Here is a 13,674-nt window from a genome sequence, read left to right as displayed (position 1 = left end):
CATTTCATAGGAACGCTCTACCTTCGGATGGCAGGGGAAACCTGTATGTCTCATCACTTTTCCTATTTTTTTTACATCATACTCCATTTGCCTGATCCTTGTCCATTCACTAACCTTAACTGTATTACTTTACAGCCTTATGTCCACTTCAGCTTTCTTACAGTTAGGGTTAGTTTATGTCAGTGACATGAATGAAAGCATTGCTGTTTGCAAAATTTGTGTCTTGCAAACAATGGTTTCATCCGTGTCACTGACATAAACTACAAAAAGGTGAAGTCTTAGCACTGATTCCTGTGAGACATCAATGTTGCATTTTGCTAACCAGTGACATAGCTGTTCAACACAAAATTGGGCTCTTCAGCACACCATGTCCATACTATGCTTTTTGCCCCACCACTCTCATCCTATCTGCCTGCATTACAACCATATCTTTCTGTGCCTCGCCTACTTCTGACTTTCTAAATATCTCTTAAACATAGTTATTTGTATTTGATTTCAGCATCTCCTCTGGCATGACTTTCAGATATAAACTACTGTTTGTACAAAAATACTTAACCATCAAATGGCCTTCAGAACCCTTCCTCTCACTTTAAACCTATTCCCTACTGTTTTTGATACCACTACCATGGAAAAAGTATTCCATCTACTCTGTCAATGCCTCTTTTGACATTGTATGCCTTGTATCAGGTCAACCTGCAAATGCTGCAATGTCTCCAGTGCAACCCATCCCTCCAATAATGTGGTGATATAAACCGCAAAAAACTCTCCAAGTATGGTCTAACCAGGGTTTTAGAAAATTGCAACATAAAACCCTTTGCTTTTATATTCCATGCTCCAATGACATTTGAAGGCAAACATACCAGATGCCTTCATCACCCTACTCTATCAACCCACACTGCCACTTTCAGGAAAATATGACCTTGTACCCGAATGTTGTCTGTTCATCAACATTCCTTAGCAGTTGACTCTTTAATATAGATGCTCAACTCTTATTTTTCTTTCCTAAAATACAGCACCTTACACTTGTTAGGATTGTATTCCATCTGATCTGTTTTATTGTAGGAACGGAGAACCAGCCTTGATATACACAACACTACCAACTTTTATCTTCAAATTTACTAATTGCATTCACATCCAAATGTAAGAGGCAGTGTCATTACATTAGTGTATCAATCCAGCTCAAACTGAATTGTTCTAAAAACTCAAAGTAAATAAATAATCAAGCCCTTTCTATGATCAATGAGGATTTGCCTATCAACTGGAGACACTAGAGACAACTGGAGATCACTCTAACCTATACACTTGGCAGAGTATTTTAATGCAAGCGACAACTCTAACAGAAAAAAAAGTGGGTTGAGTACTTTGTTGCACACTCAATAGCCAACATGAATTAACAGTATACCCATTTTAAGACTAAATCTATATAACCCTACATTAAATCAGCTACTTTTCCAAGATAATAATGAATTGTCATTAACAGCTATGCAACATCAGAAATACTGAAATCATTTAGCATCTTCACCCAAAATATGATCTTCACAATTTTTTCTTTATTTTCTTGTTTCAGGAATTCACTTATTAAAATGTAATTCTGTCAGCAAAGCTGAGAATTTTATCAGTTATCAGCAATTCATATCTTAATATAGCCTACTAATCAGGAGCTTGTCAAAGGCCTTGCTAAAGTCCATGTAGACAACACCTACTGACTTGCCCTCATTTATTCTCTTGGTCAGCTCCTCAAAAACTCAATCAAACTTGTGAGACAGACTTCTCTCGCACAAAGCCATGCTGATAGTCTCTAATCAGACCTTGCCTTTCCTGTATGGTCTTGCAGAATAAATTGTGTCCCTCATAATCTCTTCCAATAACTTTACCACAACTGATATACACTCACTGGCCTGTAGTTCCTTGGCTTATCCCTCCTGCATTTCTTAGATAAAAGCACAACATTATCTACCCTCCAGTCTTCAGGTACCTCATCAGTGGCTAACAAAGACACAAAGTTCCTTGCTAAGACCCCAATAGTCTATTACTTTCCATGACATTAGTTTACACCTGGTTAGGCCCTTGGATTTATCAATCTTTATGGATTTTCTGACCTCCTTTGTTGATATGCTCTGTGTCCTCTCCGAACTCATTCAACTCCATGGGTTCTTCTCCATAGTAAATACAGAAGTTTTCATTTAAGACAATGCCCATTTCCTGTGGTTCTACACATTGATTATCATATTGATCTCTAAAGTATTCTCTCCCCAGCTATACCTTTTCTCTTTATATGCTTATGGAATCTTTTAGGAATTTCCTTTATATTGTCTGCCAGGATTATCTCCTGATTCTTTTCTGCCCTCCTAATTTCTCTTGTTGATGTGCTTCTATATTCTTTATGCTCCTCATGGGATTTGATCCAGCTGCATATACTTGACTCCTTTTTCAACAACCATAACTCTCAGATTCTCAACACCTAAATCTAACCAGCCTTGCCCTTCACTCTAACATAATCATGCTGGCCTTGGACTCTTCCTACCCAGTTTTGCAAATTTCTGTCAGCTGCCACTGAAATTAGCCTTCCCACAACTTACAAGTTTGACCTGAGTATCAGTCCTATCATAGCCATATAAAATAGATTTCAATAAAGATGTTCTGAATCATTACAGCAATGCATTGTTAAATCAAAGAGACAATCAAAAATTCAAACTCTGGCTTGTCAGCTGGATTAGCTGATCTGTATTGGGTAGTGATGGAATTGTTATTTTTAGTTTGAGTATTTCCAGGGAAGAAGGAGAAAGTGAATTAACTTTAGCAGCACTAATCACCATCCACAATCCCTGCGTGAAGTGTAAAACCAGCTGTGATGAAAAAAATTACATGTAATGAAGTCCCCAAATGATTTTATAGCTTTCACTCTTTGACTCATACATGAAGAATGGGCAAGATACAAGGTGGTGACCAAAGTCCACTGATGACATTATAAAAATGCAGTCTTCGGAGACTATAGAATAAATAGCTGAGAAAACATTCTGAAAGTATGCTTACTTCACTTACACAGTCAGAGATTTAAGAACAGCATAGTTAACATGCAAAGCTGGTTGTAGTTAGAATTATTCTGCTCATGTTTTAGTAAGGTGATTTAACCACCGAGGACTCCTAACATCAGTTCTTTTTATTACTAGCTATAGAATAGATACAGAAAAGAGCAACCAGTATGATTATCAAGATAGAAGGACTGAATTATGAGCAGCAGTTATTCAAACTGGTCACATTCACATGATAATATCATTGCTATTTTTAGAATTCTAAAAGGGATAGATTGCATCAACCATGACCAGTTGCATTCAAAACAGTGAAACTAAGGAACTAGGCCGCGCTTGAAAATGGGTGAATTTATATCTAACCTACAAAAAACAATATTTTGGTGAGAGAATAGTTAATTCATGGAATGACTGGCTCAGAATCATTTACATTCATCAATTTAAATGCTAAAAGATAGATTAAATTCACAAAATAATATCTTGGAAATCTGCATTTAAGTAATTTGAGGAATGACATTAGTTTAAGTGCAGTGTGCTTGGGAAAAAAGAAGTGACCTATTATCTATTTCTCAAAACTGCATTTTAGAAGGCTTTACTTGCATGATACCTGTCTCTGTTGTAGAGGTAGCTGACAAGGGATTGATTGCAATGTTTATCAGACAATTCAATTATCATGAAGTCATTTGACTATCTGATTGGTTAAAGATGGATCCTATAGACTTGGTTTCTTTCAAAAAAGAACTATGTATATTTAAATCAGTAAAAACATTTAGTGTTGCTGAAAAATAGAGCTTTTAAGGATGTGTTATATGTTTTCGAAAAGTTGTTCAACAAGCTAAGTCAGAACTACATACAGAAGATTCAGGCAGTGGAACAACCACACCAACACTTAAGAAGCAACAGGATACCTTGGGGGATATTGTGGTTCTACAGTAATTGCCTGAGTCTACCCACACTGAAAAATGAGAATTGTTGGGTGAATGGTTCCTGCGAAGGGACTCACTGAATCTCTTACGGGATGTGTATTCTGACCATCTGATGTTTTGATATGAACTTGATATTGATTTGATATGTATGTGGATGTGAATTCAGGAATGCCCTCCTTATAAAGTCCTCAACTTAGGTTCATTGGGCTTTTTTAACGGTAGAAAGGTCATATAGGCAGGCTTAATTGCTCTTAGTAGATTTATTTGTTGTCTCCAAACTAATGTTGTCGTCCTCTATGCTCAGAACTATACCAGGTTTTATTTTATTGCATGATAAGGTAGGTATCGGCTTTGTGTGGGAGCATGAAACAGGTGAAAGCAAGTTATAAGGATCATTTGACATTTTCCTATTATCTTAATAGTTTCTAGTCTTAAGCACAATTCCTGGCTTAAGTCCAGGATGCTGCTGAGGAGAGTTACAGGGGGTGGATTTCTCTTTCATTCTGGAACCCTCTATCCATAGGTTTCAATGAGATCCCCTTCATTCTTTCTAATTCCAGCAAGTACAGGTCCAAAGTCATCAAATGCTCTTCATACGTTCATCCTTTCATTCCTGGAATCATTCATGTGAACCTCCTCTGGACCCTCTCCAATGCCAGCAAGCCTTTTCTTAGATAAGGGGCCCAAAAACTGATCACAGTACTCCAAGTGCGTTCTGACCAATTCTTTATAAAAACTCAGCATTATATCCTTGGTCTTATATTCTAGTCCTCTGGAAATGAATGAAAACATTGCATTTGCCTTCCTTACCACTGACTCAACTCGGCCTCGGCCTTTTCTCCTTGGAGCGATGGAGGATGAGAGGTGACCTGATAGAGGTGTATAAGATGATGAGAGGCATTGATCGTGTAGATAGTCAGAGGCTTTTTCCCAGGGCTGAAATAGCTAACATGAGAGTTTTAAGATGCTTGAAAGTAGGTACAGAGGAGATGTCAGGGTTAAGTTTTTTACGCAGAGAGTAGTTATTGTGTGGAATGGGCTGCCGGCAACGTTGGTGGAGGTGGATACGATAGGGTCTTTTAAGAGAGTCCTGGATAGGTACATGGAGCTTAGAAAAATAGAGGGCTAAGGTTAACCATAGGTAATTTCTCAAGTAAGTACATGTTCGGCACAGCATTGTGCTGTAGGTTTTCTATGTTAACCTTTAGGGAGTCCTGCACAAGGACTCCCATGTCCCTTTGCACTGAGGAATTTTGAATTTTCTCCCGGTTTAGAAAATAGTCTATACCATTATTCCTTCTACCAAAGTGCATGACTATACATTTCCTGACACTATTCTACCTGCCAATTCTTTGCCCATTCTCCCAATCTGTCTAAGTCCTGCTGTAGCCCCCCTGCTTCCCCAACACTACCTGCCTCTCCATCTATCTTTGTATCATTCACAAACTTGGCCAAAATCCATTAATTCTGTCATACAAATCACTGACATATAGTGTAAAAAGCAATGATGCCAAAACCGATTCCTGCAGAAAACCACCCGTCAGCAGTAGCCAACCAGAAAAGGTCTCCTTTATTCCCACTCTTTGTCTCCTAGCAGTTAGACAATGTTTTAAAAATGCTAGAATCTTTACAGTAATACTACAGGCTCCTATCTCGTTAAGCAGCCTCATGTGCAGCACCTTGTTAAATGCCTTCTCAAAATCCAAGTCAGCAACATCTACTGACTTGCTTTTGTCTATCCTGCCTGTTATTTCCTCAAAGAATTCCAACAGATTTGTCTTGCAAGATTTCTCTTTAAGGAAACCATGCTAACTTTGGCCTATTATATGTCTCCATGTACCCCGAAACCTTTTCCTTAATAAAGGACTCCAACATCTGTCCAATCACTGAAGTCAAGCTAACTGGCCTAAAATTTCCTTTCTTCTGCCTCTCTCCCTTCTTAGAGTGAAGTGATATATGCAAATTCCCAGTTTTCTGGTTCCATTCTAGAATCTAGTAATTCTTGAAAGATCGTTATTAATGCCTCCACGAGCTGTTCTGCTACCTCTTTCAGAACCCTAGGGTTATTGTTCTCTCTAAGCTGCATGGGAGTGTAGCCACGCAATAACCGAAATGCTCCCGCACACATAGTGTTTGTTGCCACACAGTTTCAGGATGTGTCAAAATTGCCTGCTTAGAGCACTGAGTGGTCTGTGCAGCTGTGAAAAAAAAAATTAGAGGGAATGGGGCCTGGGATGTTAACCATCTGGTCCAGGTGACTTATCTACCTTCAGACCTTTCAGCTTCTCCTTAGTTATAGGAACTACAATCACTTCTGCCCAACACTCAAATTTCTGGCATACTGCCAGTGTCTTCCACAGTGAACACTGGTGCAAAATACTTAAGTTCCTCCACCATTTCTTTGTCCTCCATCACTACCACTCCAGTCTCATTTTCCAGTTTTTGTCTCTTTTACTCTTTATACAATATATTTGAAAAAATTTTTGGTATCCTCTTTTATATTATTTGCTAGTTTACCTTCATATTTCATCTTTTCTCTCCCTATGGATATTTACTTGCCTTCTGAAAGGGTCCCAATACTACTCACTAATTTTTGCTATAATTATATGCCCTCGCTTTTCCTTTTATGCTGTCTTTTACTTCCCTTGTCAGCCAATTGCTCCTCCTCCCATTAGAATACTTCTTCGTCTTTGGAATATACCTATCCTGCGCCTTCTGAATTGCCCAGAAACTCCAGCTGCTGTTGTTCTGCCGTCATCCCTGATAGTGTCTCCTTCCGATCAACTTTGGCTAGTTCCTCTCTCACTCCCTTTACTCCATTGCAATATTGATAGATCTGACTTTATTTTTCCCTCTAAAACTGCATGGTGAATTCTATCATATTAAGAGCACTGTTTCCTAAAGGTTTCTTTACCTTAAGCTCCCTAATCAAATCTTGTTCATCACACAACTGCAAATCCAGAATTGCCTTTCCCCTAGGTGGCTCAACCACAAGCTGTTTTGAAAAGTCATCTCATAGGCATTCTATAAACTTCTTCTTTTGGGATCCAGCACCAACCTGATATTTCTAAGGAAAGCTGAAGGGTCTTGGCCCGAAAAGTTCACTGTACTTTTTTTCCATAGATGCTGCCTGGCCTGCTGAGTTCCGCCAGCATTTTGTGTGTGTTGCTCAGATTTTCAGATCTGCAGATTTTCTCTTGTTTGTGATTAAAGCCTTCTAGGTTCAACTTTTAATTCGGTAATTTCAGATCATCAGTCATTCTTATCTTGTATCTCAAATTTCCAACATTCAATTATTTTCCTTCCCCTTGGTTTTTCATATTTCATGCATTTATTCTAATTTACATCACATACTGATATAGTGCTTCTCACTATTTTTCTGTCTCATTCAACACTTATATCATTTCTTGGTCTCTGCTCTTATCACATATTTTACTTTCTGTTATTTCCTACTGTCCTTCTCACTTTTTTCCAGTGCTGGATCTCTTGCTATGGATGCAGCTGACCTGCCGGCCGTTTCAGGCATTTTTATTTCAGATTCATTGCATCTACAGAACTTTTGTCTGCAATGTGACTGTCTTGTTAAGTACTGTGTCATGTGACTGATGGCTCTGAGTGCTCAGTTGGAAACAGCAAATGTCTGCCGAATCAGTCTGAACAGCACTCTGGAATAAATGCTCTTGCTATGTTGAGCTCTGCCGTCTTTTAATACGTTTAGTGAGATTACAAACTGAATCCCGATACATACACAACAATACATTTTCTTAAATAATGCACATTTAATTCTTAAAATAAAATAGAGGACTCCCAAAAACCATTGACAACATGGCCAATATCCAAAACTTTCGAGAAAAGATCTCGAATATTTTCACTTTTAAATAACACATATATCATTAATATTAGTCTTTCAGGTACAACAAAGAACACACATGTATAATGTTTTTCTCAATTTTAGGGCATCAAAAAGCACTTCACACTCATTGAAGTTAAATTAGATTACCCACTGGGAAATACTGCAGCAAATGTGTACAGTGCAAGATTCCATGAACAGCAAAACGATTACAACCATAGAAGAACATATTGTGAATCTAGTGCATATTGTGATGTTTGCTGAGAGATAAATAATAGACCTTGACACCAGACAAAACATTCTGGGTGTTTAAACTGTGTTGCATGTGTAGGTCTGTCACTGTAATAAAGGGTACAATCCTCAGATAGATACCTCACACAATAATAAAAGTAGTACACTACAGGCATATCACTGTGTAGAGTTGAATAAATTAAGTCTAAGCAATTAGTGGAGTCTGTTTCAATCAATGATTAACAGATGATTAGACAGAATAGTTGAACTGGTACAGTACTATTCATTTCACATTGTTTAATCTACAATTTCCAAATACAAAATGCACATTTCACAGCCAATTCAATCTAGGATATCAAAAGCCAAATAAACATAAACATGTTTTGAAATTTCATTTTGAATCTTGAACTAGTATTTAAAATGTTTTGACTACACTTCCTTAAATACTGAATTCATAATTTAAACTACAAGCTCCAGGCATTACTTAGAAGACCTGGCAGTTCCACAGTTAAGAATGCTCATTGCTGTAGGTCCTGATTCTCTCAGCTTTCAATTATATTTGTTTCCTCCAGCATTTAACTAGAATATTACAAGTTCAGTTTCTGGCATGCTCCATCATCATATGAAACTACCAATTGGAAAGATATTCAGTTCAAATGTTCTGAAAGATATATTCCAGTTCACTCTCCAACTTTTAATTAGTTACATTATAAATAATACACTAACTAATTAATAGATTATCAGTTGAAGCTAGATGACATTAGTGTAAAAGGACTACATTTGTTTCTCTCAAATGTATTTGAGAGGAATCTGTAATGATAGGCAAAAAATTACAAAATGGTCCAAACTGTAATGTGAAACATCATTATTTCTTCCTGCAATTTTAACTCTACTGCACTTAATTGAACAACAAAGAATCATGGACATTCTCTTCAGGATTGACCCAAATTCTACAGATAATGAAAAGTTAATCTATCAAGCAAAACATAGTTTTTAATTATTTCAAAAAGCAAGGATTTCTGCTTCAAACATTTGATGTAAGATGATACATCCAGTTTTATTGATGTTGATATACCATACAGTATGTAAGCAAACCACAGGTGACCAATGAGCTGCTCTGTCCTTCTTTTTGAGTGCAAGGCTCAAGAATAGTTTACATAGCCTTGATAAAGGCTTTGAGAATCCAAGTTTTGATCTTTTTATGGGCCAGAAAGTAATGGTTTTGAAATGGGGTAAAAAAAATCTAGAAAGGGTGATACAGGAAAAGGTCTGTTTTTATACTGAGTTATAAATACAAGTTTTTGAGAAGCAAGTTTCTATGCAAAATATCATACCCATTCTCAGTTTTGGTTATGTAGGATTTGAAGTAAAAATCCTTGGACAGGTCTAATCCTAATAAATTTTCCATGCAGATCTGATTTGATTATTTTGCATAAAAGTAATCAACATATTATAAGTACAGTGGATTCTAGTTAACTGGGCCATCTGTTAATCAGGGCAGCCACTTATTTGAGACAGCTCTCAAAACTAATGAAGAAAACGGCCAGGATTTCCTTTGTTTATTTGGGACACTATGGCACTTAAGTGGGACAGGAGACCGTTGTTGAGCAATTCCTAACTAGCGTCAGTCACATGCACGTGTGTGGCCATTAGACACTACACTGTGCTTAGAACGAACACTTTTTATATAGCAACACACATCAAAGTTGCTGGTGAATGCAGCAGCAACTTTGATGTGTGTTGCTTGAATTTCCAGCATCTGCAGAACTCCTTGTATTTGACTTTTTATATAGCATCAGCTGTGTGTGTTTGTGTTCAAAAAGCACTGATTTTTGTCACTGACAGTTGGCAAGAAATAAACAGTAAGACAATTCAGAACTGTTTTGCTTACTGCAGTTTCAAACATTCAGGCTTACAGATGCAAGAAACAGCCCAAAGTGAAAATGAAATGATTTCACTACTTCAACAAGTTAAGAACTATGAAGTGTTTGATGTATAAACTAACATCTTGAATGTTACAATGAAAATGAGGATTTAGTGGATGCAATTATCAAAAGCATTGTTTGAAGGCAGTTCATTATTGGAACTAGGGTCTGTGCTGATTTTGTTCATTTACAGTCAATCAAAAGAACACTAGCGTACACTGGATGAGTTCCTCTGTCGATAACTATTAGGAGCTAATACACAGTCTTATAATACTGTAGTAGTATTAGTCATGTTCTATTTTGTTCTGCATTTAAATAAATAATTTGTTACCCAGTTAAATGGTAGTTTGTCCTTTTATTTATTTCTTTTAACTATTTCCATAAAACCGGCTAATTGAGGCAGCTGCTTAATTGGGCCAAAATGTACAGGTCCTAATGCGTCCCAATTAACTGGAATTCACTGTATTTATAATTTTGTTTTGATACAAGACACAAATCACCAATGTATATTTCACAGAGAGAAAGTCAGTTCTCAGAAGCTTGAACATCCAACTCAGTACAAATGTAAAATATTTCTTTGCTTTTTTCCTTCTTTCTCTTCCAAGTTTTTTTTCTGTCATTTTTTGTCTCATTTTCAATTTATTTTCCTTCTTCCTGGGACACAAGAAGATTGATTCACTATGTTATGTTTATTGTGCAATTGAGATGCATTATCTACTCAGAAAAGTGTTTTCTTCTCACTTCTTATAATGTTAAGTCATAATAACTCATTCTCATAAGTTGATACAAAGCTTATTTTACATCAAACCGTATTTAACAGATTTTAATTGTCTTTTTAAATAAATTCTCTTCTTTATATAATTATTTTAAATATATTTATTGTAATTCTCTTAATATAACATAAAAATAGGCAACAGATGCCAATATTTATTTTCAACAGCACTCACTTTCAAGCAAGCATTATAGCAGATGGTAAAACAAAATCCCAGTCTAGTCCTATTTTGCTCTTAGACCATTGCTACCAAATTCGGACTGCTGATTTCCAGGAGGGACCAATGGTTAACTGGGTCCTTGATGATGATGCTTCCTCTTAGGATATCCCTAATCAGATAGAACTGTTTGGATCTGGCCTTAAAAATTACATTTATATTAGATTATAAATCATGGACACAAAAAAAAACTATTTCCTATTTCAGTTTCATCCTTATAGCAAAAAAGCTGTCCTATATTTAATAGAAACCAGTTTTTAATAGCTAAGCTCAACTCAGCCACAGATATTTAAACAATTCATAACTGCTAGATTATTGACCTGATAACAGTGTAATAGTTCTGATTTATTCCACCATTTCTTTGTTAAACTCGTAATTGCTTCATTTTTCTTTCATATTAGTTAATCTACCTCACAAGTTGCTATGAAACAAATAAATCACATACATCATCCACTTTAGCACTCAGTCTTAATATTTTGGTTTATTATTATCTTGTTCTTTTAAAGAGCCATTTCTTTTTTATTATATAAACTTGCATAAACCTGGTTTTCTGTCAGATCCCATTGTTATCTTGAAGCAATTCATGCAGTTTCTACACTCGTAAATACTATACATAAGAAATGCTTTGTTTTGCTCTGAAGATGAAAAGCAGTCAAGATAGTCGTTAAGCCATTACAGAAATGCCTAGATGTACACTGTTCATTTTAAAGAGAGTACACATTTTGTAACAGATGCTGTAAATTGGCATTCAAGCACGCATTGAAAATTATGAATCTTGTTCCAGCTTATATACTTAGTTGAAATAATGCTACTAAATGTAACTACATAACCAAAAAACAGTGCTGCTCTCACTACAATTACGTACATTATCAAACCAATGCTGCTGTCAACATCATTAAACTCGAGGTGATTGTGGTTTCCCTGTACGATCCAATTTGATTAAACAGGAAAGGGAAGTCAAATGTGGTGTAATAAACACTTCCTTATTAATAATCTGAAAATCCTAAAAAGCGCATTTTAACATTACACAGACAAATTAGCACTGTTGCTATTAACAACATAGAAGCATTGGTGCTTCAAAGATCATTACTGGAGCACGAATTCAGATAAGGATCTCTAGAATGAGAAATTCTAACCAAAACAAAATATTTCTTAATCATGGCATTGTGCTCACTTGCCACAGAGATGTTCTCAATAGCTCTTCTGAGAATAATGACATTTAAAAGTATTAACAAGAGAATAATGGCATCTAAATAAGAAGGAACAAATAATTTAATGCCATACAGTTTACCATAATGAAGAATTCCACATATGCACAATATGCTTTACATGCAAGTAAATTGGAAACTGTGCACCTTTGTTTTCAAGTAGATTAATCTGACACTTCATAAAAAGGGTATGAAGTTGTTTTGGCAGGCAGGGTTAAATATAATCCCAAGAGGTTTTTCAGCAACATTAACAGGAGAAGGGAGAGGAGAGAGAGACTAGGTCCCCTTGAAGACTATCATGGCTGCCTTTCCGTGCAGCTGCAGGAGACGGCTGAGGTTTTTAATGTCTATTTCTCCTTGATGTTTACTAAGAAGAATAGCATTAATGCTAAAGGAATAAAGGTAATAAGTACTGAGGTTCTTTATCATATGCATATTATTTTCATGTATGGATGCGAAACATGGACACTCACCAAGACTATGCGAAAGTCTCTAGATGGTTGCTATACATGAATGCTCCGGATGGCTCTTGACGTGAGTTGGCAACAGCACATGACGAACGCTGAGCTCTATGATGACCGATGCTCACCACTAAAATCGAGGTGAGAAGTCTGCAACTAGCGGGGCACTGTCTATGCCACCCCGAGCTACCTACCAGCCTAGTCATCATATGGGAGCCCAAGCATGGGAGGATGAACCCTGGGCGCCCTCCCAAGACTATGGTCAACACGCTCCTAGAAGACAGCGGCGCGGCTAATGTAGATGAACTGAACACACTGATGAGGGAGAGGGAGAAGTGGAGAGTCCATCATTGTGCCTGACACCGGCCCCCTAGGCCTGAGTTGACGTAGTAGTAGTAGTATATAATGAGAAAGAAGGTATTTATAGTCTTGTAGCACATTAAGGTGTGCAAATCCTTAGGATATGACCAAATGCACCCTCAGACGTCATGGGAGGCCAGGGAAAAGATTGTGGAGGTATTTTAGAAATATTTGCTTTGATGCTGGCCATTGATGAGATTCCAGAAAGCTGGAGGCTGGGTAATGTTGTTCCATTGTTCAAAAAGGCTAGCAAGGACAGGCAGAGAATTGCAGGCTGGTGAGTCTGACATCCGTTGTAAGGAAGTTGCTGGAGGGAATTTTGAGGGGCAAGATCTACCATCACTTGGATACTCAAGTTCTGATCAGGAATAGTCAGCGTGGTTTTGTGTGTGGGAGGTCATATCTTGTTGACAGTGAAACAGGTTATGATGAATTACAAGGAGATCTTGATCAGTTAGGGAGATGGGATGAGAAATGGCACATGGATTTCACTTTAGATAAGTGAAAAGATGGGCATTTTGAATAGTCAAACCAGGGTAGGACCTATACAGTGAATGGCAGGGCACTGACAAGTGCTGTGGAACAGAGAGACCTGGGAGCACAAGTACACAGTTCGCTGAAAGTGGTGGCACAAGTAGTCAGGGTGGAGAAGAAGGCATTTAGCCAGCTATCCTTCATCAGTCAGGGTAATTAGG

General features: G+C 37.2%; 1 protein-coding gene across 5 annotated transcripts in view; it reads right to left on the bottom strand.

The window, feature by feature from the left end:
• The window catches only part of pcdh17 (protocadherin 17), a 154,161-nt gene that overhangs the window by 97,041 nt on the left and 43,446 nt on the right, over positions 1 to 13,674 (bottom strand). Inside the window, exon 4 of one of the 5 annotated variants that reach the window (XM_063053762.1) lies at positions 6,156 to 10,615. The exons of 3 other annotated variants lie outside the window; for them this stretch is intronic. In XM_063053762.1, coding sequence (XP_062909832.1) covers positions 10,596 to 10,615 — 20 coding nt within the window. In that variant the 3' untranslated portion in view covers positions 6,156 to 10,595. Of the gene's footprint in view, positions 1 to 6,155; positions 10,616 to 13,674 lie in introns of those variants that run through there. One more of the 5 variants, XR_010018675.1, reaches the window with a different exon arrangement.

The sequence above is a fragment of the Mobula hypostoma genome, chromosome 7 (genome assembly GCF_963921235.1).
Source record: "Mobula hypostoma chromosome 7, sMobHyp1.1, whole genome shotgun sequence".
NCBI lineage: Eukaryota > Metazoa > Chordata > Chondrichthyes > Myliobatiformes > Myliobatidae > Mobula > Mobula hypostoma.
The sequence above is the reverse complement of the archived record's forward strand: the minus strand, read 5'-3'. Positions and strand labels throughout refer to the sequence as shown.